Source organism: Chiloscyllium punctatum, chromosome 1, assembly GCF_047496795.1.
Source record: "Chiloscyllium punctatum isolate Juve2018m chromosome 1, sChiPun1.3, whole genome shotgun sequence".
Taxonomy (NCBI): Eukaryota; Metazoa; Chordata; class Chondrichthyes; order Orectolobiformes; family Hemiscylliidae; genus Chiloscyllium; species Chiloscyllium punctatum.
The window spans coordinates 139,403,852-139,428,882 of NC_092739.1; the positions used below are offsets into that span (position 1 = coordinate 139,403,852).

A 25,031-nucleotide genomic window follows, 5' to 3' on the forward strand; every position below is an offset into this window, starting at 1 on the left:
TGTCCACGGCTTTGTCTCTCATTCAATGCCTGTATTGATTGGGATATGCCTGTTTTTCCCTTCTTATAATCGAAAAGACCCTGTCGGTCCATATTGGTAAAGGGAGTGAGGAGGGGATCCCATTCCATGGATTGCCAGTTGAGGTCATGGGATTTGAAGGTCTGGGTGTGGTGGGGCTGCATACGGTTGATAAGGGTCTGATCCGCTAAATGATCATTGTGTGAGAGAGAGAGGGATGCCAGTTGATGACTCCCAAACGTATTTAAAGTGAGCAAGGAAATCAAGGCTCATTAGCGTTTTGCAGACAGTGCATAATCTTGCCAAAGTCTGTCCGTTGCCATGCTGCTGTAATAATAGCAGGCTTAACGGTAGCCTCAAGCCACACTGCCTGGATGTCTGCAGGCTTTAATAGCTGTCCAATGGGTTCCATAAGCCTGATGCATCAAAGTGTCCACATCCTGGGGCAAACAATTGTAGCTACTGCAAATGTGTACCAACCAATTTATAAAATGGTATCGGGTGTTTGAGCATATCAGGGTGTCCTGGAGCATGCTGCAGAGCTCAGCGTGGGTCCAAGGCTTATCGAGAGGTGTATTGCTGATCATTACCCTGGGGAAACTGATCGGCGGAATGCTTCTTCACCTGCAAGTGGGTGTCATTCTTGGTGAAAGACATGGAGGTGACAGTGGAGTCGGCTGCCTCCTGATTCTGTACAGCAGACTCGCCTCACCGAAGCCCCTTATTGTTTGTTGATGGGGAGATTGTCAGGGGGTTGGGCAGGAGGAGCTAGAGGATAAGTAGCAACATAGCAACAATTTCGTCCATAAGAGGGTCTGGGTCCGGGATGGGGAGGGGGACCTTTGGGTACTGAGGAGTATAAAGTGGTGGGGCAGAAGGTGGAGGCCCAGAAGACGAAAGGTTGTCGGGCAGTTTGACAGCGATCTTTATATTTAGGGGACTGATGGCCTTCCAAGACTTGTTTAAATTTATCTAAACACCAGAACATGTAATCAGTATCCTAAGAGGGGTCGCCATACCCACCCTCAATGTTTAGGTAAATAGGACGCAGTGGTAGTCTGGCACACTGACCTCTTCACCGCTGAAGCCAGATGCCAACTCGAGGACACATCTTCCTACCGCCCCCTCGACCATGACCCCACCCCCATCACCAAACCATCTCCCAGACCATACAGAACCTCATCACCTCAGGAGATCTCCCACCCACAGCTTCCAACCTCATAGTCCGGGAACCCCGCACTGCCCGGTTCTACCTCCTTCCCAAGATCCACAAGCCTGACCACCCTGGCTGACTCATTGTCTCAGCATGCTCCTGCCCCACTGAACTCATCTCTACCTACATCGACACTGTCCTATCTCCCCTAGTCCAGGAACTCTCCACATACGTTCGAGACACCACTCATGCCCTCCACCTCCTCCAAGACTTCATTTTCCCCGGCCCCCAACGCCTCATCTTCGCCATGGATATCCAATCCCTCTACACCTCCATCCGCCATGACCAGGGCCTCTAAGCCCTCCGTTTCTACCTCTCCCGACGTCCCCAACAGTACCCTTCCACAGACACTCTCATTCGTTTGGCCGAACTGGTCCTCACCCTTAACAATTTCTCCTTCGAATCCTCCCACTTCCTCCAAACCAAAGGGGTAGCCATGGGCACCCATTTGGGTCCCAGCTATGCCTGTCTCTTTGTTGGCTATGTAGAACAGTCCATGTTCCGTAACTACACTGGCATCACTCCCCACCTGTACCTCCGCTACACTGATGACTGCATTGGCGCCACCTCGTGCTCCCACGAGGAGGTTGAGCAATTCATCAACTTCACCAACACATTCCACCCTAACCTTAATTTTACCTGGACCATCTCTGACACCTCCCTCCCCTTCCTGGACCTCTCCATCTCCATTAATGACAACCGACTTGACACCGACATTTTTTACAAACCCACCGACTCCCACAGCTACCTGGATTTCACTTCTTCCCACCCTACCTCCTGGAAAAATGCCATCACATATTCCCAATTCCTCCGCCTCCGCCGTATCGGCTCCCAAGAGGACCAGTTCCACCACAGAACACACCAGATGGCCTCCTTCTTTAGAGACCGCAATTTCCCTTCCCACGCGGTTAAAGATGCCCTCCAACGCATCTCGTCTACATCCCGCACCTCCGCCCTCAGACACCACCCCTCCAACCGTAACAAGGACAGAACGCCCCTGGTGCTCACCTTCCACCCTACCAACCTTCTCATAAACCAAATTATCCGCTGACATTTCTGCCATTTCCAAACAGACCCCACCACCAGGGATATATTTCTCTCCCCATCCCTTTCCGCCCTTCTGCAAAGACCGTTCCCTCCATGACTACCTGGTCAGGTCCACGTCCCCTTCCAACCCACCCTCCCATCCTGGCACCTTCCCCTGCCACCGCAGGAATTACAAAACCTGTGCCCACACCTCCTCCCTCAACTCTATCCAAGGCCCTAAAGGAGCCTTCCACATCCATCAAAGTTTTACTTGCACATCCACTAATATCATTTATTGTATCCGTTGCTCCCGATGTGGTCTCCTCTACATTGGGGAGACTGGGCGCCTCCTAGCAGAGCGCTTTAGGGAACATCTCCGGGACACCCGCACCAATCAACCACACCGCCCCGTGGCCCAACATTTCAACTCCCCCTCCCACTCTGCCGAGGACATGGAGGTCCTGGGCCTCCTTCACCGCCGCTCCCTCACCACCAGACGCCTGGAGGAAGAACGCCACATCTTCCGCCTCGGAATACTTCAACCCTGGGCATCAATGTGGACTTCAACAGTTTCCTCATTTCCCCTTCCCCCACCTCACCCTAGTTCCAAACTTCCAGCTCAGTAACTGTCCCCATAACTTGTCCGGACTTGTCCTACCTGCCTATCTTCTTTTCCACCTATCCACTCCACCCTCTCCTCCCTGACCTATCACCTTCATCCCCTCCCCCACTCACCCATTGTACTCTATGCTACTCTCTCCCCACCCCCACCCTCCTCTCGCTTATCTCTTCACGCTTCAGGCTCACTGCCTTTATTCCTGATGAAGGGCTTTTGCCCGAAACGTCAATTTCGCTGCTCGTTGGATGTTGTCTGAACTGCTGTGCTCTTCCAGCACCACTAATCCAGGATGACAGTTGCTCAGTCCGACACAAAACAAGACAGTCATATGATGACCTACGTGACTATAAGGAGAAAGTGAGGACTGCAGATGCTGGAGAACAGAGCTGAAAAATGTGTTGCTGAAAAAGCACAGCAGGTCAGGCAGCATCAAAGGAGAAGGAGAATCGACGTTTCGGGTAAAAACCCTTCTTCAGGAATTAATTCCTGATGAAGGGCTTTTGCCCGAAACGTCGACTCTCCTGCTCCTTTGATGCTGCCTGACCTGCTGTGCTTTTCCAGCGCCGCACTCCCGACTTCAGGGAGGTTTAGTAAACCCATCATTCTGTTTTCAAGTTCCTTGTATGGTTCTGTTCCCACAAACTGAAGCACAACCGGTACATCCTCACCAATGGATACATTGTCCCATTCCTGAACAATGTATCGGGGGGGGGGGGGGGGGGGTCGGTGATGGGGCGGGCCAGAGTTGGGGGCGGGGCCGGTGATGGGGAGGTCGGAGTTGGGGGCGGGGCCGGTGATGGGGAGGTCGGAGTTGGGGGCGGGGCCGGTGATGGGGAGGTCGGAGCTGGGGGCGGGGCTCGTGGCGAGGTTTGAACCGGATATCCGTGTCTCCAGCGGCGGACAGTTTGGCCGAGCCGAGAATGGACAGCCCTGAAGCAGTGTTCAGTCTCTTTTACATTGTCCTTTCCTTCTGTTTTGTTTTCACTCCGACCGAGTTCCGTTCGGCGGGGGTGACGGTGCAGGACCTGCTGTCTGAGCAGCTGGGCAGTGAGGATCTGGCCTTCATTCACTACCACATCCGCAGGACGGCCGCCACTGTCACTGTGCATTCGCTGTTACCGCTAGGTCAGGTCAGGGCAGAGCGGCCCCGGCTTCATGTGGGGGAGTGAATGAAGCTCCCTCTGATTTGTTTGTGTATTGTGAGCCTGGGAAGTTGGGTAGGGTTTCGCCACTCGCGAATGTTCCCAATTATTGGGAATGCTGTCAACATCAACTTTCTGAACTTCAGGTCGTTGTCTAAACTCCCTCTCTTTGATGCCAACAAGGCAGCAGTTTTCAGGATGGTAATGGTAATCCAGCGAGCAGGGTTTTATAAATTTCAAATGAATTTACTGGAGCCGAATATTTTTATCAGATTTATACTCTACCTGGCTTACAGTATGTTTGTGCTAATTTTGCTAATCCTCCCTTGCCTCGGTGGTAGTGGTAGGTTTAAACACAACATATGCGCAGGAAATATTAAGGGGGCAAGATGGCACAGCATTCATAACATTTTGTCACCAGTGCCCTGCCTCACATTGTTAACTCTTAAGGATTGATTTTCAGTAGATGATCTGATTTATACTGCTTTATGTAGTATGGAATTTTGTCTGAGCTAGTATTCCAAATTAATTTTTTCTTCACCTGATCACCTTTTAGTTATAAATTTTAGGCTTTTTAAAACCTAATTTGCTTCCTTATAAACCTAGTAGTCTCAATGTTTCAGGCCTTTCCTTACTCTTTTCTTGTGACAATAGTCCTTCACGTAATTGTGTCCAGAGTGTGGGGAATTTTCCTATGTGCCTTGTTAGCAGAACTGAACACATCAGCTGAGCTGTGACCGAACCCAAAACTACACTATTTCCTTCAGTATAAAGACCACAGGCTTGTGCTTAATCAAGAATTAAATTAAAAGATAGTTAATCTGAAGGGTTCACTTTCTCTGTCCACTGAAGTTGCTTGACCTCAATATTAGCTTCTGAAATATTTTACATTTTATTTATTTGGTAATACAACTCTATTTGATTGCATTGATATGCGTTGTGATGACATTTAAGTCTTGGCTTTTAAGTCTTGTATCGTTTTCAGTCTTCTATGCAGTCCACCAGCACTCATTGAATAAGTTGTTCTTCCTTCTGGACAATATCTTGAAGGTGCTGACTTAAAATTTAGTATCACTCTGCAAATTTTACCTAACTATTTAGGTAGATCTTTGATTAATTCTTCAGATTCCAGTTAGTAGTATTTGCAAATGTGACCAACTTGCTTTGTGTTTCTGTTAAGATTATTTTTGCAATTCAAAGAGAATCAGAAAGTAAAGTTTAAGTCATGGCATTTTACCCAAGCTGGGTCACTCCTTTGGTTTGTGCAGTATTTAAGGAGTGTTTCATTACTTCACACAGTGTCCACATCCTCCCTTGAACCGTTAAGCCGTAGTGCTGTCTATTTTAGTAGTACACATAGATGTGATCACATCCACTTAGAGTAGTTGTTTCTCCTGATATAAGTAATATTTACCCCTCAGCCAATCTTGCCTGAAAGTTGACTGGTTTATTCATTTTATGCACAAAAGGTTGTCATATTTGGGAACAAATTTGCAATGCACTTCAAAAACAAAAGGGTAAGATGCTATATGAATATAAAGCTTTTATCAGATCAAGCTGTAGTTGGGGTAAAATGATTGAGGGTACCTTTCGTGATTTGTTGCAAGTATGTAATAGGTATTAAATGACCCTTTACTAAAATGTATTGCATGTTTTTCTCACTTATCACTTGTTTCTTAACAGGTTATTATGCAGGAATGTGTGTTGCATCTTCTGGTGAAAAGCAGTTCTACTTTCTAGTAAGCGAGGGTTGGTTGATTTATTTAGTGACTGCTGTGCTCATCTCGGCTTTTACTAGCCTCATGGTGTTGTATTGGTCCTTAAATAAGTGGGGCAACCATCCAATAGCCAGAGGCCTTGCACATTATGCCCTTCCACAGTCTGGTTGGAGAGCAGTGGCATCTTCTGTTAATACTGAGTTCCGAAGAATTGATAAATTCGCTTCTGGAGCAGCAGGAGCCCGTGTCATTGTCACTGATACCTGGGTGATGAAGGTGACTACTTACCATGTTCATATAGCACAGCAGCAGGACATTCACCTCACATTGACTGAATCAAGACAGCATGAGCTGTGTCCTGACGTGAATGCTCCTGTACAATTCCTCACAATTCAAGTATGCAGCATCAATCCGAACATCAAGCCATTTGACATTAGGTGGGTAATGGCATCCAATCACAACTGGATTTAGTTATCCTGATTAAGACTTGAAACCACATCACCTTGTCTTATGGGCCTGTTTGCTGATTCCAACCACTTAACACAAGCACTTTGTCCTCGACCTTTCTGTAGCACACTTTCCCCCATTGCCCTTAACTAAATTGCAACAAGTGAAAAGGAGATTATTTTCAAGAGTGGGTGGTGGATGCAGAAAGAAACTAAGTAAAGTTGTTATACATCAAGAACTGAAGTACAGTCTGTATTGTCTTTATTTATTTATAGACTGAATTCAACGGAGTATGGTGAACTACGTGAGAAACTGCACACAACGGTTCGAAATGCTCATAATGTGGTTATCCATCAGTCGCTAAGTGACATGTTTCTTGACACATTCAAGATCCAGGTGGAATTGAACCAACGGTTTCATCTACCTAGTAATCAGGTATTTGTATTTAAAATCAAATTTTCTTTTTACCTCTTATAATATTGAAAAACAGCTCAGCCACATGGAGTTCTTAGTTGGTCCATATGCTTTGCCTGAAAATGAGTCATGAAGTGAATCCTCTGAATCTGTCACTCAGGCCATTACAGAGAAACCTCGATTATCCGAGCACCAATTATCCGAAAATCGGATTATCTGAAGGAGATCTCCAGGTCCCGATGGAAACATTACATCAAAAACGTGTTTCCAACAGTGATCGCATCTTTTGTTTCCAGTAATTAAATAGGCACCATCTCCAAATGACTAACATCCCGCTCTCTCTCTCTCCCCACACTTTCCGTGGAGTTCTACATGGGTGTACCCTAAACCCCACTTCCCCAGATAATCTCTCCAACATTGTCCTGTACGTGGCAATGGTGAAACCTGTCAAAATGTTGCAGTAATAAGTTGTGTGTGTGGCTGTGGCTGCGCGCGCGTGTCTGTGCGTGCACTATTTGGAGACTTACCCCGCAAAGGCAACTGAAGCTGTCTTGTTGGTGTCCATTCCAGCTGCCCCAGAGAGGGGGCGGGGGTGTATGGGGCTGGGTTTGGGGGCAGGGATGGTGTTGGGGGCGGGAGGCGGTGTGGCACAGGGTTCAGAGTGGAGGGGGGGTGGTGTGGCACGGGGTTGGGGACAGGGGGGGCGGTGTGGCACGGGGCTGTGGACGGGGAAGCACGGGGTTGGGGGCGGGTGGGGCACGGAGCACGGATTTGGGGACGGGGTGGCACAGGATTGGAGGTGGGGGGCGGTGTGGCACGGGGTTGGGGACGGGGGGTTGGGGGTGGGGAGGCACGGGGTTGGGGACGGGCTCACGCGCTGTGTGCTGCTGCTAATCTCCTGAACAGGGAGCAGACTTTAAAAACTCCGAGCCCCAGAGGAAAGGCATTTAATCGATTAACCGAATAATCAATTATCCGAACGAAATAGTGCCAACCCACCATGTTCGAATAATCGGGGTTTCCCTGTTATTTAATAAGTATCTAAGTTAGCTCACTGAGCCGGAAGGTTTGTTGTCAGATGTTTCATCACCATAGTAGTAACATCAGTGAGAGTCCTCCGGTGAAGCGCTGGTGTATGTCCTGCCTCTCTATTTAGAGGTTTTGGTTTCTTAAGGTGGGTGTAGTCATTTCCCAATTTTTTTCAAGGGTTGCCTCTAAGAATTCTCGTGCATGTCTTTGTTTCACCTGTCCTAGGATGTATGTGTTGTCCCAGTCAAAGTGCTGTCCTTCTTTGGATGTATAGAAAATAGTGATAGTGGGCCATGTTTTGGTGGCCAGTTGGTGTTCATGTGTCCTGATGGAAAGTTTCCTGCTAGTTTGTTTGTTTGTGTTTTTTTTTACAGTTCTTGCATGATATCTTGTTGACTGGGATAATACACACATCCTGGGACAGGCGAAACAAAGACACTCGTTCTCACCAGAATTCCATCAATAAACACATAGTTTTAGATTCTACATACCTTCCCTTGAAAAGAAAAAAAAGACTGGAAACAACATCACCCACCTGAAGAAACCAAAACCTATAAATAGAGAGGCAGGACATACCACCAGTGCTTCACCCGAGACTCTCACTGATGTTACCTAGTTCACTAACGAAACATCTGAAAACAAATCTTCAAGCTCAGCAAACTAACTTGTATACTTATCATCAACCTGAGTGACAAATCTTCTCAAAAATCATTCTCATTTAATCATTTAGTAATACATCCTTTAACCTTAGCACATCCAAATATTGTTACCTAATTGTAGTCATGTTCCATTACCCCAGTGCTCCCTGATGTGTATTGCTCCAGGTCCATTAATGCCTTCAGTTTAAAATTCTGTGTCTCATTTTCAAATCACTGTCTGGCCTCACATCCCAAGCCAGTCTTTGTAATCTCCTTCCATCCTATATCCTTCTGAAATATATGCCATTCTGATTCTGAGCTTTTAAGTATCCTGATTGTCTTCCTTCAAATATTGATAGCTGTGACTTTAACTTAGTTAGCCTCAAACTCTGGAGATCCCTCCCTAAACCTCTCCACTTCTCTTCCCTTATTGCAAGATGCTTTTTAAAAGCTGTGTCTTTGAGCTTATGGTCATCTGCGCAAATATCTTTTTATTTGTAACAAACCTACCAGCTCGGCAAACAGACCAACAGTGGATCCAACCAGCTCCAAGCTACAAATCTTCACAAAATTTAAATATCTCTTTATACAGTTCAATAAAAACTTTAGTTAATTTTCGAAAACATTTAAGTTGAAATTGAGATGATGTATTCACCCATTGTTTTTACAGATGAATGTTCATTTTAAAAAAAAATTTCAATGATGTTTTGATTGGTGCTTTACTAAATAATCTACACATTAAGTATATTTAAGTGATTGTAGTTTGTGCAGAGCCTCTCCCACTCCCTCATCCAAGGCAATTAACACTACTTTGGTGCAATGTTTGCTCCAAATATAGCACTGAAAGGATATAAGGTTTGATTTTTAGAGTTTCTTTTGGATGAGTTGTTGTGCATGCTAGAGAGCTTCAGCTACCTTTAATATCAATGGACTAGGATGGTGACGTTGTTTGTGATCTTCCATGTTGTTAGCCATGATTACCTGACTAATTAACCAATAGCCGGGGTTTGGAATCAAAATTGCCTTCTCCTAGGCAGTCTGCCAATTAATGCTGATCACTCCAACCTATACTGAGCTGTCTGGTTTAGCATTCTTCAACACATACCTTCACAACTCTGCCCACAGTTCTAATTAAGACTCAGCACATAAAGCCTTGATTTAGGAGAGGCTATTTGAGGTGCTCACCATATGGAAGTTGCTATGGATCAAAAGCATTGTGACTCTCGTTATCATCTTTGTGCTTCCTAGTCTTTTGACCACAAAGGCGTCACAAGTTAATCATATTTTAATCTTCAGAATTAGTAAAAATATATGATTTGCATCACTTCACCTCCACATGCCATCAACCATGTTTATTTTTGATCCTCATTTCCAGTTGCAAGAGAGGTAGGCCCTGAACACACTTAGCATCAACAGTTTGTCTGGGTGAAGCACATACTTTATTAACTGGGCACCTATGGGACTAGGAGTATACTGGTTAATCAAACATTCTTATAAATCAAGGGGTCCATGTAATCAATGTAAAACCACACATTAAGTAATGTAATGCAAGGGTATATACATCACTGTTATACTTTATTTACAGCATAAATCATTTAAGTTTAGGTTATTATTTAACGGCCAAGAGCCTTTTCACTCTCACCCTCAACTGACTCCTCGAGACATCGTGGAGATCGCAATAACCCAGTAAACTTATGATATTTCAGGTATATAGTTTTTGATTTGATTATTTATTATTACAGACCGAAGTACAGTAAAAAGCTTTGTATATGAGCAGTACAGGCAGATCATAGTAAGCAAGGATGTTCAGATCAGAAAGACTTAAGACAGAAGCATAGAGGTGAAATTGCACAGAGGAGAAACTGTTCCTGAATTTGCTGGTGCGTGTATTCAGGCTTCTGTATCTTCTGCCTGATAGAAGTGATTGTAGGAAATCATTACCGGGGTGCGATGGGTCCTTGATGATGACAGCCTTTAGGTGGTAGCGAGCTGTGTATGGAGTCCATGGATGGAAGGTTGACTTCTGTGATGGTCTGGACTGTACACACCACCTTCTGTAGTTTGTTATGGGCACAGCAGTTGCCATAAGAGGCCATTATGCACCCAGACAATATGTTTTCACTGATGCATTGGTAAAAGCTGGTGAGGATCCTTTTGGACATGCTGAATTTCCTGAGCTGCCTGAGGAAGAAGAGGCGTTGTTGTTCCACATTGACCATCACATCTATGTGGGAATCCAGAATAGATTATTGGTTATCATCACTCAAGGAACTTGACGCTCTCCACCCTCTCAACCTCAGTTCCATTATTGTAGGTGGGGCCATGTTCTCCTCCTTTCTTTCTGAAATCAATGATCAGTTCTTTAGTTTTGCTGACGCTGAGAGAGAGAGAGAGAGAGAGAGAGAGAGAGGCTATTCTCATTGCACCACATCACCAAGCCCTCTATCTCCCTTCTGTATTTTGTCTCGTCATTGTTAGGTATCCATCTATGGTGGTGTCATCAGCGAATTTGTAGATGGCGTTCGTTCGAAATTTGGCAACAGTTGTGGATGTATAGGAAGTACAGTAGGGGCTGAGGCTGCTTCCTGGGAATCTCCAGTATTGTGTTATTCTAGAGGAGGTGCAGTTATCTATCTTCACTGATTGTGGTCTGAGGGTCAGAAAGCTGAGAATCTAGTTGCAGAGGGCGGAGCAGAGACCATGGTCACAGATTTGAGATCAGTCTAGAGGGGATAATGGTGTTGACGGTGGAGCTGTAGATGATGAGCACGAGTCCGACGTAGGTGTCCTTGTTGTTCAGATGCTGTAGAGATGAGTGCAGGTTTTTCTAGTTTATCATGTGTGCTGGTTAATTAAGTGCCAATTAAAATAAAGTGAACTGTATTGAGTTTATCATTCACAACACAATAGTGGCTTTAGGTTCCTTTGATTGTTAAGTGTTTGGCAACTAGAGAAAGGAGCTTTTTTAGGTACATTGATATAAGGAAATCTCTTGCACCGAGCTACAAATTCAATATGAATATAATTCTTAATAAAAGCACTAAAGGAAGAGGGATGGATCAGCTTGTTATATTCATTGTGAGGCTAAACTTTTGCAGACTAAAATCTGCTTTTCTTTTTAACCTTCCCTGCCACCAACCTTTGCTCTGTACCTTCAGTTAAAAGTAAGGCTGAGATTAAGAATTTGCACAGTTTTCAGAGGGAGATTATACTTGCCTTAAAACAGTATTCCATTAGGTATTGCTGCTTTGACTGACAAGTGAAACACCAGCTGTAGTGTGCCATTAATTATGGGAAAGTTTCGAGAGAATGTCATATTTTTTGCTGTTTAAATCAATTTGAGGGAAGTAAGCATGCTTTTCTAAAATAAACTTGGAGCCATAAATTTATCAGGAGTCAGATATTTGTAAATTTGCTCAGTCTTTGTGATGTACAAGATGGGAAGTTAAAAGCCTAGTTTGGAGTTATATGATGCTGAGATTCAAGTTGAGAGTGATTGAGGAAAATTGAGGTATGTAATTAACTTAGATGAGGACGTCCAAAGCCAAATTGTATATGTTTTATATAACGTCTTGGTTGTGGGTATGTTTGCCGAGCTGGGAAGTTGATTTGTAGACATTTTATCCCCTGTCTAGGTGACATCTTCAGTGCTTTGGCGCCTCCTGTGAAGTGTCTACTGCAATTTATTTGCTTTAGTTTTTGCTGGTTCCAGTTTGTTGTAGTAGCTGGTATATTGGATCTAAATCTATGTGCTTCTTGATGGAGTCTGTAGCTGAGTGCCATGCTTCTGGCTGCCCTACATTTAGCTTGTCCTATGATCATTGCAATGTCTCATTCAAATTTATGGTCCTTGTTATCTCTGTGTATGGCTACAAGGGACAACACCCTAAGGTTTTATGGATTACACAAAGTAGACATACCACTTAGACCCACTGTGATATTCCCGGGAACGCCATCGCATAAATTGGCAAAAGAACTTCAACAAAAACTAAAACATCTTAGCAGCGGATCCAAACACTCCATACAATCATCACAATAGACAATAGACAATAGATGCAGGAGTAGGCCATTCAGCCCTTCGAGCCTGGACCGCCATTCAATATGATCATGGCTGATCTTTCCCAATCAGTATCCTGTTCCAGCCTTATCTCCATAACCCTTGACTCCACTATCACAAGAATTCCTAGAGAACATCAAGAATATAAAATTAGATAAGCATGAAGTAATGGTCTCATTTGATGTAACGGCACTGTTCACTTCAATTGACAAAACTGTAGCCAGAGAGACAATAGCCAACCTCCTGGACAAACTGAACAGACAACACAATGGGGAACCTATCAACAAGGACTGCATGCTCACACTACTAGACTTGTGCTTGACGACACAATTCACATTCAACAACCAAATGTATGAACAGATCAATGGGACACCTCGGGGCTCATCCATCTCTGGGCTTATAGCAGAAGCAGTGATGCAAAGATTGGAACAAACAGCCTTCCCACAAATCCAACCCAAACTCTGGATCTGATATGTAGACGACACATTTGTTATCATTAAGAAAACAGAAATAGAGACCATATACATGATTATCAACACCATAATCACAGGAATCAGATTTATGAAAGAGGAGGAAACCAATGATCAATTTCCATTCCTGGATGTGAGGGTACAAAGAACACAGAATGGTGAATGCACCCCACAAAAGTGTACAGGAAAGCCACACGCACTGACCAGGTCCTGAATTACAATAGCAACCATCCAAATACACGAGAAACTGCATTAGGATCCTGTTCAAAAGGGCTACAGCATGCTGTAGTATCCCCAACCTACAAAGGGATGAAGAAGAACACCTCTACAGAGTATTCACTAAGAACGGATACCGCTGCAATTTCATCCATAGATGCCCACAATCAGACAATGCGACAAGGACATGCTGACCTAACTCACCAGCCACGCTACCTTACATTAAAAAAAGTCTCTGAACTGACAGCCAGACTTCTCTGGCCACTGGGATCCATGACAGCCCATAAACAGATAACTATGCCCAGCCAACAACTTACCACGACAACAGACCCGATACTCATCATGTGCAAGACTAACGTAATTTACAGGATTCCATGTAAAAAAAAACTGCAAAATACTATATAGGGCAAACAACAACTAGCATTCACTAACACCAATTAGCCACTAAATACCACGACTAGCTGTCCCTAGTAGCCATACACACAAATGACAAGGACTACAGATTCGACTGGGACAACACAATGATCATACGACGAGCTAAACAGAGGACAGCCAGAGAATTTCTAGAAGCATGGCACTCAGCCACGGACTCCATCAACAGGCACATAGACCTAGACCCAGTATACCGGCTATTACAATGAACAACCGGCACTCGCAATAGAAAGCAGCAGAAACAGCACCAAATAAAGAGACAGTACAGCAGCGCTTCCAAAGCACTGAAGATATCACCTAGACAGGGGACGAAACATCTGCAAATCAACTTTCCAGCTCAGCAAACATATGTATAACAACAACAATTGGCACCCGAGCTACAAACCCATACACAGACCGTGTTTTAAATAATCTTTAAAATCAGAAGCTGAGTAATAGTAAGTCTTAAAGATCATAGATGAGTGAAGCTAATTATTTTGTTTTAAATTAGTCTCACTCCATGTGACCTTATCCTGTAGATACAAAAGTCTGAGCTGAGATATTTAAATCCATAAGGGAATCAAGAGTTAAGGGGATAAGGCAGGAAAGTGGAGTTGAGATCATCAATCACAATCTCATTGAGCAGAGCAGTCTTAGAACATAGAGCATTACAGCGTAGTATAGGCCCTTCAGCCCTCGATTTTGTGCCAACCTGTGGAACCAATCTGAAACCCATCTATTCCATTTACATCCATCTGTTTATCCAATGACCATTTAAAAACCCTTAACGTTTGCGAGTCTACTACTGTTGCAGGCAGGGCGTTCCACACCCCTACTAATCTGAGTAAAGATGCATTGAATGGCCTACTTTTGCACCAATTTCTATGGTATGAGTGTGTTTCTGCAGTGAAAGACTGTTCTACAATTTAAATCCACAACTTCCTACCATTAGTGCTGAACTTGTCTTGATCTCGTTTGTGCACGTTTTTCTTTTTGTTCTGTAACAGCAGATAAACTTGAAATGATCTACATTCGTGAGGCAGAACTTGCTAAAAAATACGTAAATTTAATGCACAATACAATTACTGTATTGCAGTTTGTAGCAAGGAATATATAATATAATATTATTATAATATAATAATATAATAAGGAATAACCTTATAAGTTATCAATTGTCATTGATTGCTAGATGTTTTCAATGTTCTTCCTTGTGTTAGAACGCAGAGACATACGAAATTAAATCAGCTTCCCTATCTCTATTCACAGCACAGTAAAGGTAAAACCTTCAAAAATCCTCAAATCTGACCACAGTAGTTCCCAACCAGACTTTTTCAATAATCATTACAGACTTTGCACACAATCCATGTCAGGCACCAAGTTTATAACTTAAACAAAAGATTCTGGACTACTGTGTGTAGTTCTGGTCACCCTGTTATAGGAAGGATGTTATTAAACTGGAGAGGGTTCAGAAAATATTTATCAGAATGTTGCCAGAAATGGAGGTTTGAGATATAAAAACAGACTGGAGAGACTGGGACTTTTTTCACTGGAGTTTAGGAAGTTGAATAAACTTATCGACGTTTATAAAATCATGAGTGGCTTAGATTAGATATAGGTCTTTTCCCTCAGGACAGGGAGTGCAAAACTAGGGGACATTTTTAAGATGAGAGGAGAAAGCTTGAAAAAGGACATGAGGGGAAAGCTTTTTTTTTTACACAGTACATCATATGTGGAATGAACTGCCAAAGGAAATGGTGGATGCAAGGACAGTTCCAAAGTTTAAAAGACATTTGGATAAGTGCATGAATAGGAAAGGTTTGGAGGGACACGGGCCAAGCGCAGGCAGATGGGACTAGTTTAGTTTGCAAACATGGTTGTTGTGGACTGGTTGGACCAAAAGGTCTGTTTCCATGCTGTATGACACTATTTAACAATTTGTTAACAATAAATAGTTTTAGCATAGCAAAGTTTAGATCACAAGGTAATCTAATTAATGAGCCTGAGCTTCTGGTTGCCAGCTTCAACACATCACTGTATTCCCTGGCCAAATCAGAATGCTCCAACGAAGCTCATTGCAAGCTAGAAGAACAGCGCCTCATTTTCCACTTGGGAACCTCTTATTCTTCAGGGCTCATTACCAAGTTCAACAATTTTTGGGCTTAATACATCTTTTCCCATGTCCTTATGCCAACCCCTTGTCATCATGTCGGCTGCAACCAAAATCAACCCGTTGTCGCCACCGAAGTGTTCAAGTCCCTATTCAAGACGGCTCAGGGAATCCCTAATGGACTCGACCTGTAAGCCTCTCTTGGTTCGTCCTGGAGATTGTACTCTGTGGTAGTCTGGAATATAAAACTCTTACAGACGGTTTAGTCTAAATTATTACCTTTACTTACCAATGGCATCAATGTTACACTATAACATAGATATCTACAAGCTTGGGTTGAGCTAACGTTCTAAAACTTTTAGAGTAGTGGTACCAGCTCTTACCCCGAAGAGAGCTCTCAGGCTAACCCTCCCTATTGCTGCAAACAAGCTGTCTTTATACAGAATTTGGTATTAAAATTACAAAAACGCCATATGCCCATCGATTTTCCTGCTCCTCGGGTGCTGCCTGACCTGCTGTGCTTTTCCAGCACCACTCTAATAACCCACGTCCTTCACCTCCTCCAAGATTTCTGTTTCCCCGGCCCCCAATGCTTCATCTTCACCATGGATATCCAATCCCTTTACACCGCCATCCGCCATGACCAGGGCCTCCAAGCCCTCCATTTCTTCCTCTCCAGACGTCCCCAACAGTACCCTTCCACCAACTCTCTCATTCGTTTGGCTGAACTGGTCCTCACCCTTAACAATTTCTCCTTCGAATCCTCCCACTTCCTCCAGACCAAAGGAGTAGCCATGGGCTCCCGTATGGGCCCCAGCTATGCCTGTCTCTTTGTTGACTACGTAGAACAGTCCATCTTCCATCGTTACACCGGCACCAGTCCCCACCTCTTCCTCCGCTACATTGATGACTGCATTGGCGCCACCTCGTGCTCCCGCGAGGAGGTTGAGCAATTCATCAACTTCACCAACACATTCCACCCTGACCTTAAATTTACTTGGACTATCTCTGACACCTCCCTCCCCTTCCTGGACCTCTCCACCTCCATTAATGACAACCGACTTGACACTGACATTTTTTTACAAATCTACCGACTCCACAGCTCCCTGGATTACACCTCTTCCCACCCTACATCCTGCAAAAATGCCATCCCGTATTCTAATTCCTCCGCCTCCACCATATCTGCTCCCAGGAGGACCAGTTCCACCACAGAACACACCAGATAGCCTCCTTCTTTAGAGACCGCAATTTCCCTTCCCATGTGGTTAAAGATGCCCTCCAACGCATCTCGTCCACATCCCGTCCCTCCACCCTCACACCCCACCCCTCCAACCGTAACAAGGACAGAACGCCCCTGGTGCTCACCTTCCACCCTACCAACCTTCGCATAAACCACATAATCTGCTAACATTTCCGCCACCTCCAAACAGACCCCACCACCAGGGATATATTTCCCTCCCCACTCCATTCCCCTTTCCGCAAAGACTGTTCACTCCGTGACTACCTGGCCAGGTCCACGCCACCCCAACAACCCATCCTCCCATCCTGGCACCTTCCCCTGCCACCGCAGGAACTGTAAAACCTGCGCCCACACATCCTCTCTCACCTCCATCCAAGGCCCTAAAGGAGCCTTCCACATCCATCAAAGTTTTACTTGCACATCCACTAATATCATTTATTGTATCCGTTGCTCCCGATGCGGTCTCCTCTACATTGGGGAGACTGGATGCCTCCTAGTAGAGCGCTTTAGGGAACATCTCCGGGATACCTGCACCAATCAACCACACCGCCCTGTGGCTCAACATTTCAACCCCCCCTCCCACTCTGCTGAGGACATGGAGGTCCTGGGCCTCCTTCACCGCCGCTCCCTCACCACCTGATGCCTGGAGGAAGAACGCCTCACCTTCCGCCTCGGAACACTTCAACCCCATGGCATCAGTGTGGATTTCACCAGTTTCCTTATTTCCGCCCCCACCCCACCCCCACCCCCCCCCACCTTACCCCAGCTCAGCACTGGCCCCATGACTTGTCCTACCTGTCTATCTTCTTTTCCACCTATCCACTCCTTTCTCCTCCCACCCCCAACCTATCACCTCCATCCCCACCCCCATTCACCTATTGTACTCTGTGCTACTTTCCCCCCACCCCTACCCTCCTCTCACTTATCTCTCAACCCTTCAGGCACTCTGCGTATATTCCTGATGAAGGGCTTTTGCCCAAAATGTCGATTTTCCTGCTCCTCGGATGCTGCCTGACCTGTGATACTTTTTCAGCACCACTCTGACCTAGACTCTGGTTTCCAGCATCTGCACTCGTTGTGTTTTACCATCCATAACGACGGACTAGTCTAAACTATGTGGAAAGGTCCTGACGGAGCCTCGCTCAGCTAACATGCCTAGGATCATTGTCCTACCAAATGGCTTTTTCTTTTAAAATCATCTTAGATTCCCAGATTGCAAATTGAGTTCATAACATTCCCGGATCGTGAGCTCCAGGGAACATTCAATCCATGACAAGCCAGTGTTCACTCAAATCAGACCACAAAGAGTTAATCTTTCTACCAGCTTCTGTCCTGTCTGTCTCTCTTGAACCCTTCAGTCAGTGAATTATAGAAGAATGTTTTCTCTCTCTCTCTCTCTCTCACTCACACATGAACATCTTGCAACTTCCTTACTATGCCAGGTCCCACCTTCCTGTTTTCCTAGCCTGTAAGGATAATGAGACATTCACATTCCAGAACAGTCAAGATGAGGGAGCTGAGCTTCATAAATTCAAATCTGCTCAGTGTGGTATCCATGAAACTGTATCAGGATTGCTCTATTATGTGCATAGAGGTACAAACAATGAGGTAAAAACAATGACTGCAGATGCTGGAAATCAGATTCTGGATTAGTGGTGCTGGAAGAGCACAGCAGTTCAGGCAGCATCCAAATAGCTTCGAAATCGACGTTTCGGGTATCCCTATTCTGTGCATATTCCACTCAGCTTATTAAATTACAAATTCTTTTCCTATTGAGTATGAGTTTTGTTAAGAGTCTTCAATATAAACAGAAATTTAGCTATCAGACATCTAATTGTGACATATACGCAATCTTCCAGCCCCCTGGTGTGAGAAGGAAGTACTGCCACACATTCCACAAGTGAACAAATGTTATCATATTAACACCGATCCATTGACATAAAGAACAGATGACACCAATTGTTCAGAACAAATGCCCCACCTCCTCACTGGTGTCACATGTGAGGCTACAAGATTTCTCCAAAAGGTTCCCATTCTCTCAGGCTGACCTTTACACATTACTTTGTCTGCCTACCTGCTTTTCTTTCTGGCTGCATCTCCATATATCGTTTACACCTCCGCCCACCCCATCTTCTACATAAATACCAATCTTTTCCCAGTTACAGTCAGTTTTGAAGGGTCACAGGTATTGAAACATTAACTTTCTCTCCACATATGCTGCCAGACCTGTTGAGTTTTCCCAGCAATTTCTGACTTTGTTTCTGACTTCCAAAATCTGCATTTAAATGGATTGTACACCTTAAAGAAACAAACCATAGAGCAGTAGGAAAAGAAACCTGAATCTTAAGGAGCAATTGTTGAAACTACCATCTATTTTTCAGATGAGATGTTTAGCTTCTCAGGTGAATATAAAAGAAAAAAAACTCATTGTAACTATTTGGTATAGAGTAGAATTCTACCTGGTGCTAGCTTTATACTTGTCTTTGAGAACGTGATAGCAGTTTATCTAATAACTCGCTGTTTCTGAAGCTTTGTTATAAACAAATTGACTGAAGTATTTCTCTCATTAATTACAACAGTGACTGCACATCAAAGCATTTATTCATTGGTTATGAAGCTCTTTGAGACTCCAGAGATCATGAAAGTCTTTTCTTTTACATGTCACTTTTTTTATTAGCCCGAGGGTAGGATACAAATTGAGGTGATGGCAATGATTGACCCAAGTAGATGTTTACCAAAATCACACTTCTAATCAAGAGAAAAGTAGGGATTTTTTTGTATACAATTGAAACTTTAAAACTGCACAGTCCCATGAAATCCTTCACTCCTGTGCTGTTGAGATTGACGTTTTCTAATTGTAAAATGTTGCTTTCAAACAGGAACTGGAGCCGTGCATTGGCTGCATGCAGACAGCTGCTAACATTAAACTCATCAAAGACTGCCAAGAGCCAAATGAGGGCGAGTGTCAGCAGTGTTATTGTCGTCCCATGTGGTGCCTAACGTGTATGGGAAAATGGTTTGCCAGCCGCCAAGATCAGCAACATCCAGAAACATGGCTATCCAATCGGGTGCCTTGCCCTACCTGTCGGTCAAAGTTTTGCATTCTTGACATCTCTATTGTATGCTAACGTGAATGAAATGAAAATGGAAATTATTCTTCATCTAATATCCCAGTTGTCCATCTCATGTCAAGATTTCATTTCTGACCTCTTCCAAGCTGTAGCCCTCAACTTTTTTTTTGTTATGGAAGCTAAACTAAATGTCTTCAGGCCACAACAATTGCCCTTGAAGTGTTCATTTTACTTGAAAACCCTACATCATTCAATGATGAGTACTTCCAGTGAGAGAAATTATTTTCCCCTTTTCTTATTCCCCTGTGTCTATTCAAAATGAAACCTGTCAACTTGGGATTGCTTCTTCGAGAACTGATGACTTTTGCAACAGGAACATCAATTCAGAGTTGCTTGAAACTTAAATCTTCAGAACACTACAATGACTGTATTTCTGGATTGTCATGAGTTGACTCAAATTAATTAACTGAATGGTTTGAAACACTTAAATTTCAAGGCTTGCTTTTTTATATTTCTCAACTCTTTTCGTTTTATATTATGGATTCTCAATATTTTATTTCCAACTTCAAATCTTTCCTATGCAATCACTGCATATACAGTATTATAGTTTTGGATAACATTGTGTCATCCTTGCTAGATACAAAATCTGAGTATTTTCAAACTCAATGAATCCTTTCTATTTCACAATGTTAATTGCACATCTCCTTTATAAACCTTTTTCTGCAGCTGGCTGATTTTCCCATTGTTTATTTTCCCATTTTGTACTCCATATGGACGCTGGTTTTAAAGATTGCCTGTAACTCATTCAGAATGTTGCCAATTCTGGTTCTTTAGTTGCATTTTTTAAAATACTGGTGCAAATGATGCTGCCAGTGCAGGGTTTCTCACTGTAAAGGTGATGATGACAGCCTTTGCCTTGAACTGTAGCAGTCCATCTTCCTCAACTGTTCAGAAATGCAAGGGGAGTTATTTGTTCATTTTGACTTTAACAATGAAGGTCAAACTTAATGTCAAACTTAAATGTAAACAATCTGGAAGAGATTCAGTGCAAATTCTTCTGAAATAATTTTGAAGAAAAATGTTACATTGCCCTGATTTGCTCAACCAGGAGTCTAGGACTAAAGGCAGTCTAAGGGTTAGCCATACCTTTCAGGTTTGAAATTGGCAAATGCTTCTACACATTAAAGATGGAAGTTTTGAACTCTTTCAACAAATAGCAATTTGTAGGTTAACTGTTAATTTTAAATCTAAACTTTTTTTTAGCCAAAATTAAGTGGCAAAGTTAAGTATCTGGAGTTATTTCACAGCTCAGTCATGGTCGTCTTGAATGGTAGGATAAGCTTCATTGTCCAAATGGGCTTTTCCTGTTGAAGCTCTGAAATACTCCTCTGTAAAGTCCATTACGCCAATTCCATTTGGCAATACTTTAAGCAAAATTTTAAAAGACAACCACACCTAATTTGGAAAATTAGAGGTCCTTTTGCAATTTTTCCAGGAGTTTATTCTTCATTGCTAATTTAAACTAGGTTACTTTACCCTGTGTGGCAGTGTTAAAATTATCCCTGGGCTCTTGCAATTACAGGAACAATAGAAAGGATTAACACGATGAAGTGATCCCTGCATAAGTCCACACTAATTGGCATGCTCCCTTCCCATTCTCCCTTAACCATTCTGTAGTTCCACATATATTTCAAACTGAGAAATTTACAGTAGACTGTAGGTATCTTTGGAACAGAATCATGTTGCAGAAGATAAAAAATATTTTGAAGAAAATTGAAATGGTTCTTAACTTTGAATGACCTGATTTTAAGGTGAAATTGTATTTTTGAAGCTATAAGGTATATTTTTCTGTTTTGGTATATGGACAAAGGTACACAATAAAATATTCTGTCCTGGATGTTCATGCCGTATATACTGCCTGTACTCCAAAATGATTCCTGCTGGCTGTTGGTACTAATAGGTTTCAGTGCTTACAATATGATATAGCAGTGGATCTACCACTAGGTGGCATGAGGTAGTAGGTTTCTGAATTACCTGCATAAGTATCTGAGTGCGTTGATTTGGAGATGCCGGTATTGGACTGGGGTGTACAAAGTTTAAAAATCACACAACACCAGGTTATAGTCCAACAGGTTTAATTGGAAGCACTATCTTTCGGAGCGCCACTCCTTCATCAGGTGGTTGTGGAGGACACAATTGTAAGACACAGAATTTATAGCAAAAGTTTACAGTGTGATGTAACTGAAATTATACATTGAAAAAGACCTTGATACCTAACAGCTGAGAGACTTAACAAACAATCAAGGTCTTTTTCAATGTATAATTTCAGTTACATCACACTGTAAACTTTTGCTATAAATTCTGTGTCTTACAATTGTGTCTTCCACAACCACCTGATGAAGGAGTGGCGCTCCGAAAGATAGTGCTTCCAATTAAACCTGTTGGACTATAACCTGGTGTTGTGTGATTTTTAAGTCTGTTGATGTATTTTTTATTCAATTTACCACTGACTAACTAATGCCAATTCTCACATTCCAAAACATGAATTCAAACACCATTTATGATGTCATGAAGAGTTAATGTTGTACCACTGAAAACCTTCAGATGTTATTCATTCTGGTGTCAGCTATAGCTCAGTGAGTAGCACTCTTGCTCTTGAATCATAAGGTTCTAGAGAGCTCGTACTCAAGTGCTTAAGCATAAAAATCAATGCTCCCCTGTAATGATTAAATCTATCTCCACCATGTTCTAAGGCAGTGTATTCTGGATCCTAACCACTTGCTGTGTAAAAATGTTTTTGCTCATGTCACCTTGTATTATTGTACTGTGATTCTCAGCCCTTCTGCCAGTGGGAACAGCTTTTTTTTAAAAAAACTATTCATTCCGACCCCTCATTTTGAACATTCCAAATAAATCTCAATCTTTTCAAAGGGAGCTTCACCAATCTGTCCTCGTTCATTCTCAGAACAATTCTTGTAAATCTTTACTGTGGTTTCATATTGCCTTTATGTTCTTCCTTAAGCAATGTTCAAAATTGGGCATAATGCTCCAGTTGAGACTAAGGCAGTGTTTTATATTGGTTCACCATAGCTTCCTCGGTTTTGTATTCACTGCTTTTTATAAAACTATCCATCATGGAGGCCCTTAAATGTATTTTTTCAACTGGTGCTACCATCCCTCAATGACTTGTCCATGTATATTCACAGGTCCTACTGCTTCTGCACCTCCTTTAGAATTATCTTCTTTTTATATTACCTTTCCTTTTTTTTAACAATATCATCTATTTCTCTATGTTAAGTTTCATTTTTCATCTGTCTATACATTTCATCAGCCTGTCTATGTCCTCTAAATCAATGCCAAACATTATACTCCTCACAATTTACAAACTTTCAGGATTCGTCATATGAAATTTTGAAATTATCCTGTACACCCAAGTCCAGGGCATTGATCAAGAATTTATATAATTGATTTGGACATGAACATAGGTATGGTTAGTAAATTTGCAGGTGACACTAAAATTGGAGGTGTTGTGGACAGCAACGTTATGTCAGAGTACAATGGGATCTTGAACAGACGGGCCAATGGGCCAAAAAGTGCCAGGTAGAGTTTAATTTAGATAAGTAGGAGATTCTGCATTTTGGAAAGGCAACTCGGGGCAGGATTTCTACACTTAAAGGTAAGGTCCTGGGGAGTGTCCTATTTGTCAGCTTTTGGCCCATATCCCTTTAATCCCTTCCTATTCATATACCCATCCAGATGTCTTTGAAATGTTGTAATTGTACCAGCCTCTGCAACTTTCTCTCGAAGCTTATTCCATACACGCACCACCCTCTGTGAAAAGGTTGCCCTGATGTCCCTTTTAAATCTTTCCTTCTCACCTTAAACCTATGCCCTCTAGTTTTAGACTCTCCCACCTGGGGAAAAGACCTTGTATATTTACCCTATCCATGTCGCTCATGAATTTATAAACTCTGTAAGGTCACCCCTCAGCCTATGACGCTACAGGGAAAATAGCCCCAGTTTCTTCAGTCTCTCCTAAAAGCTCAAACCTTCCAACCCTGGCAACATCATCGTAAATGACGTTCCAAATGTATACTCAATGCACGGTCCCATAAATCAACTGTGACTCCACTTCCAAGGAACTATGAACCTGTACTCCAAGATCTCTTTGTTCAGCGATATTACCCAGGACCTTCAGTCAGGATTTTAAAAACTGGACAAAAACAGGCAACTAAGATTGGTGCTGAAAATGCTGTGGCCTTTGAATTTGGGTAACTGATGTAATAAGTCCAACACATGCTTTAAACTTGTCCTTTGTACTTCAAATTGAAGATTAATACAGAGCGAATGAAAGCATCAGACTTCTGAGGTCCCTATGATTACAAATGCTCGTCCTCAACCAATTCTATTCACTCCATGTGTTAGCAAGAAACTGTAGAAGACACTGAACGCTGCAATAATATTCTAACTATAGAATGGAAAACTTGTGCTCCAGAACTAGAGCTTTCACCAAGTTCTTCCAAAACAGTTATAACACTGGCTCCTGCATGACAAAATGGAAAACTGTACCAGTATGTCTGTGCACAAAAAGCAAAAATTCAACACATCCACTTACCACCCATGAGTTTACTCCTTCATCAGCTAAGTAATTTACTGGCTTGTCAATAATGCTATCCAATATCATGTGCAAAGGAATAATCTGCTCATTGACATCCCAGGTTCTTCCATGGCCAGTTAGCTCTTCACCTCAATACAGTCTGGTCCAAACAGAGATTAAGAACTGAACTCCAGTGATAGCGTGAAAGTGACTGCTCTTGAAATCAAGGCAACATTTGACTGAGTATGCCCCCAGAAGCACAAGAAAATCTGGAGTTGGTGCAATCAGGAATAACTTTATGCTGGTTGGAATCATAGGTAGCATAAAGGAAGATGATTGTGTTGTTGGAGGTCAATCATCTCAGCCCCAGGGTATCACGGCAGAAATTCCTCAGAACCCAACCATCTTCAGCTCCCTCCATCGATTATTGTCCCTTATCATACAGTCAGATGTTGGATGTTTGCTGATTATTGCCCTTGTTTGTGACTCCTCAAACACTGAAGCCATCTTGTAGCAAGACATAGATACCATCAAGGATTGGGCTGACAAGTAGCAAGTAACATAAACACCACACAATGCTGGGCAATGACCATCTCCA

The 25,031-nt window shown here is 43.0% G+C and overlaps 1 protein-coding gene across 1 annotated transcript; it reads left to right on the forward strand.

The window, feature by feature from the left end:
• The first annotated feature begins 3,734 nt into the window (after positions 1 to 3,734).
• Positions 3,735 to 21,748, forward strand: tmem129 (transmembrane protein 129, E3 ubiquitin protein ligase). The gene is made up of 4 exons (XM_072575491.1): positions 3,735 to 4,001; positions 5,702 to 6,173; positions 6,459 to 6,618; positions 19,645 to 21,748. The coding sequence occupies exons 1-4, from the start codon at positions 3,797 to 3,799 to the stop codon at positions 19,891 to 19,893; spliced, it is 1,086 nt and encodes a 361-aa protein (XP_072431592.1). The 5' UTR covers positions 3,735 to 3,796; the 3' UTR covers positions 19,894 to 21,748.
• Positions 21,749 to 25,031: the final 3,283 nt, after the last annotated feature.

What these genes read in the sequence shown, in the direction of transcription:
- tmem129 (XM_072575491.1), top strand. Translation starts at nt 3,797, where the DNA reads ATGGACAGCCCTGAAGCAGTGTTCAGTCTCTTTTACATTGTCCTTTCC. An exon ending in ATCAAGCCATTTGACATTAG is followed by an intron (nt 6,174 to 6,458) that starts GTGGGTAATGGC and finishes ATTTATTTATAG; the next exon opens with ACTGAATTCAACGGAGTATG. An exon ending in TTCATCTACCTAGTAATCAG is followed by an intron (nt 6,619 to 19,644) that starts GTATTTGTATTT and finishes GCTTTCAAACAG; the next exon opens with GAACTGGAGCCGTGCATTGG.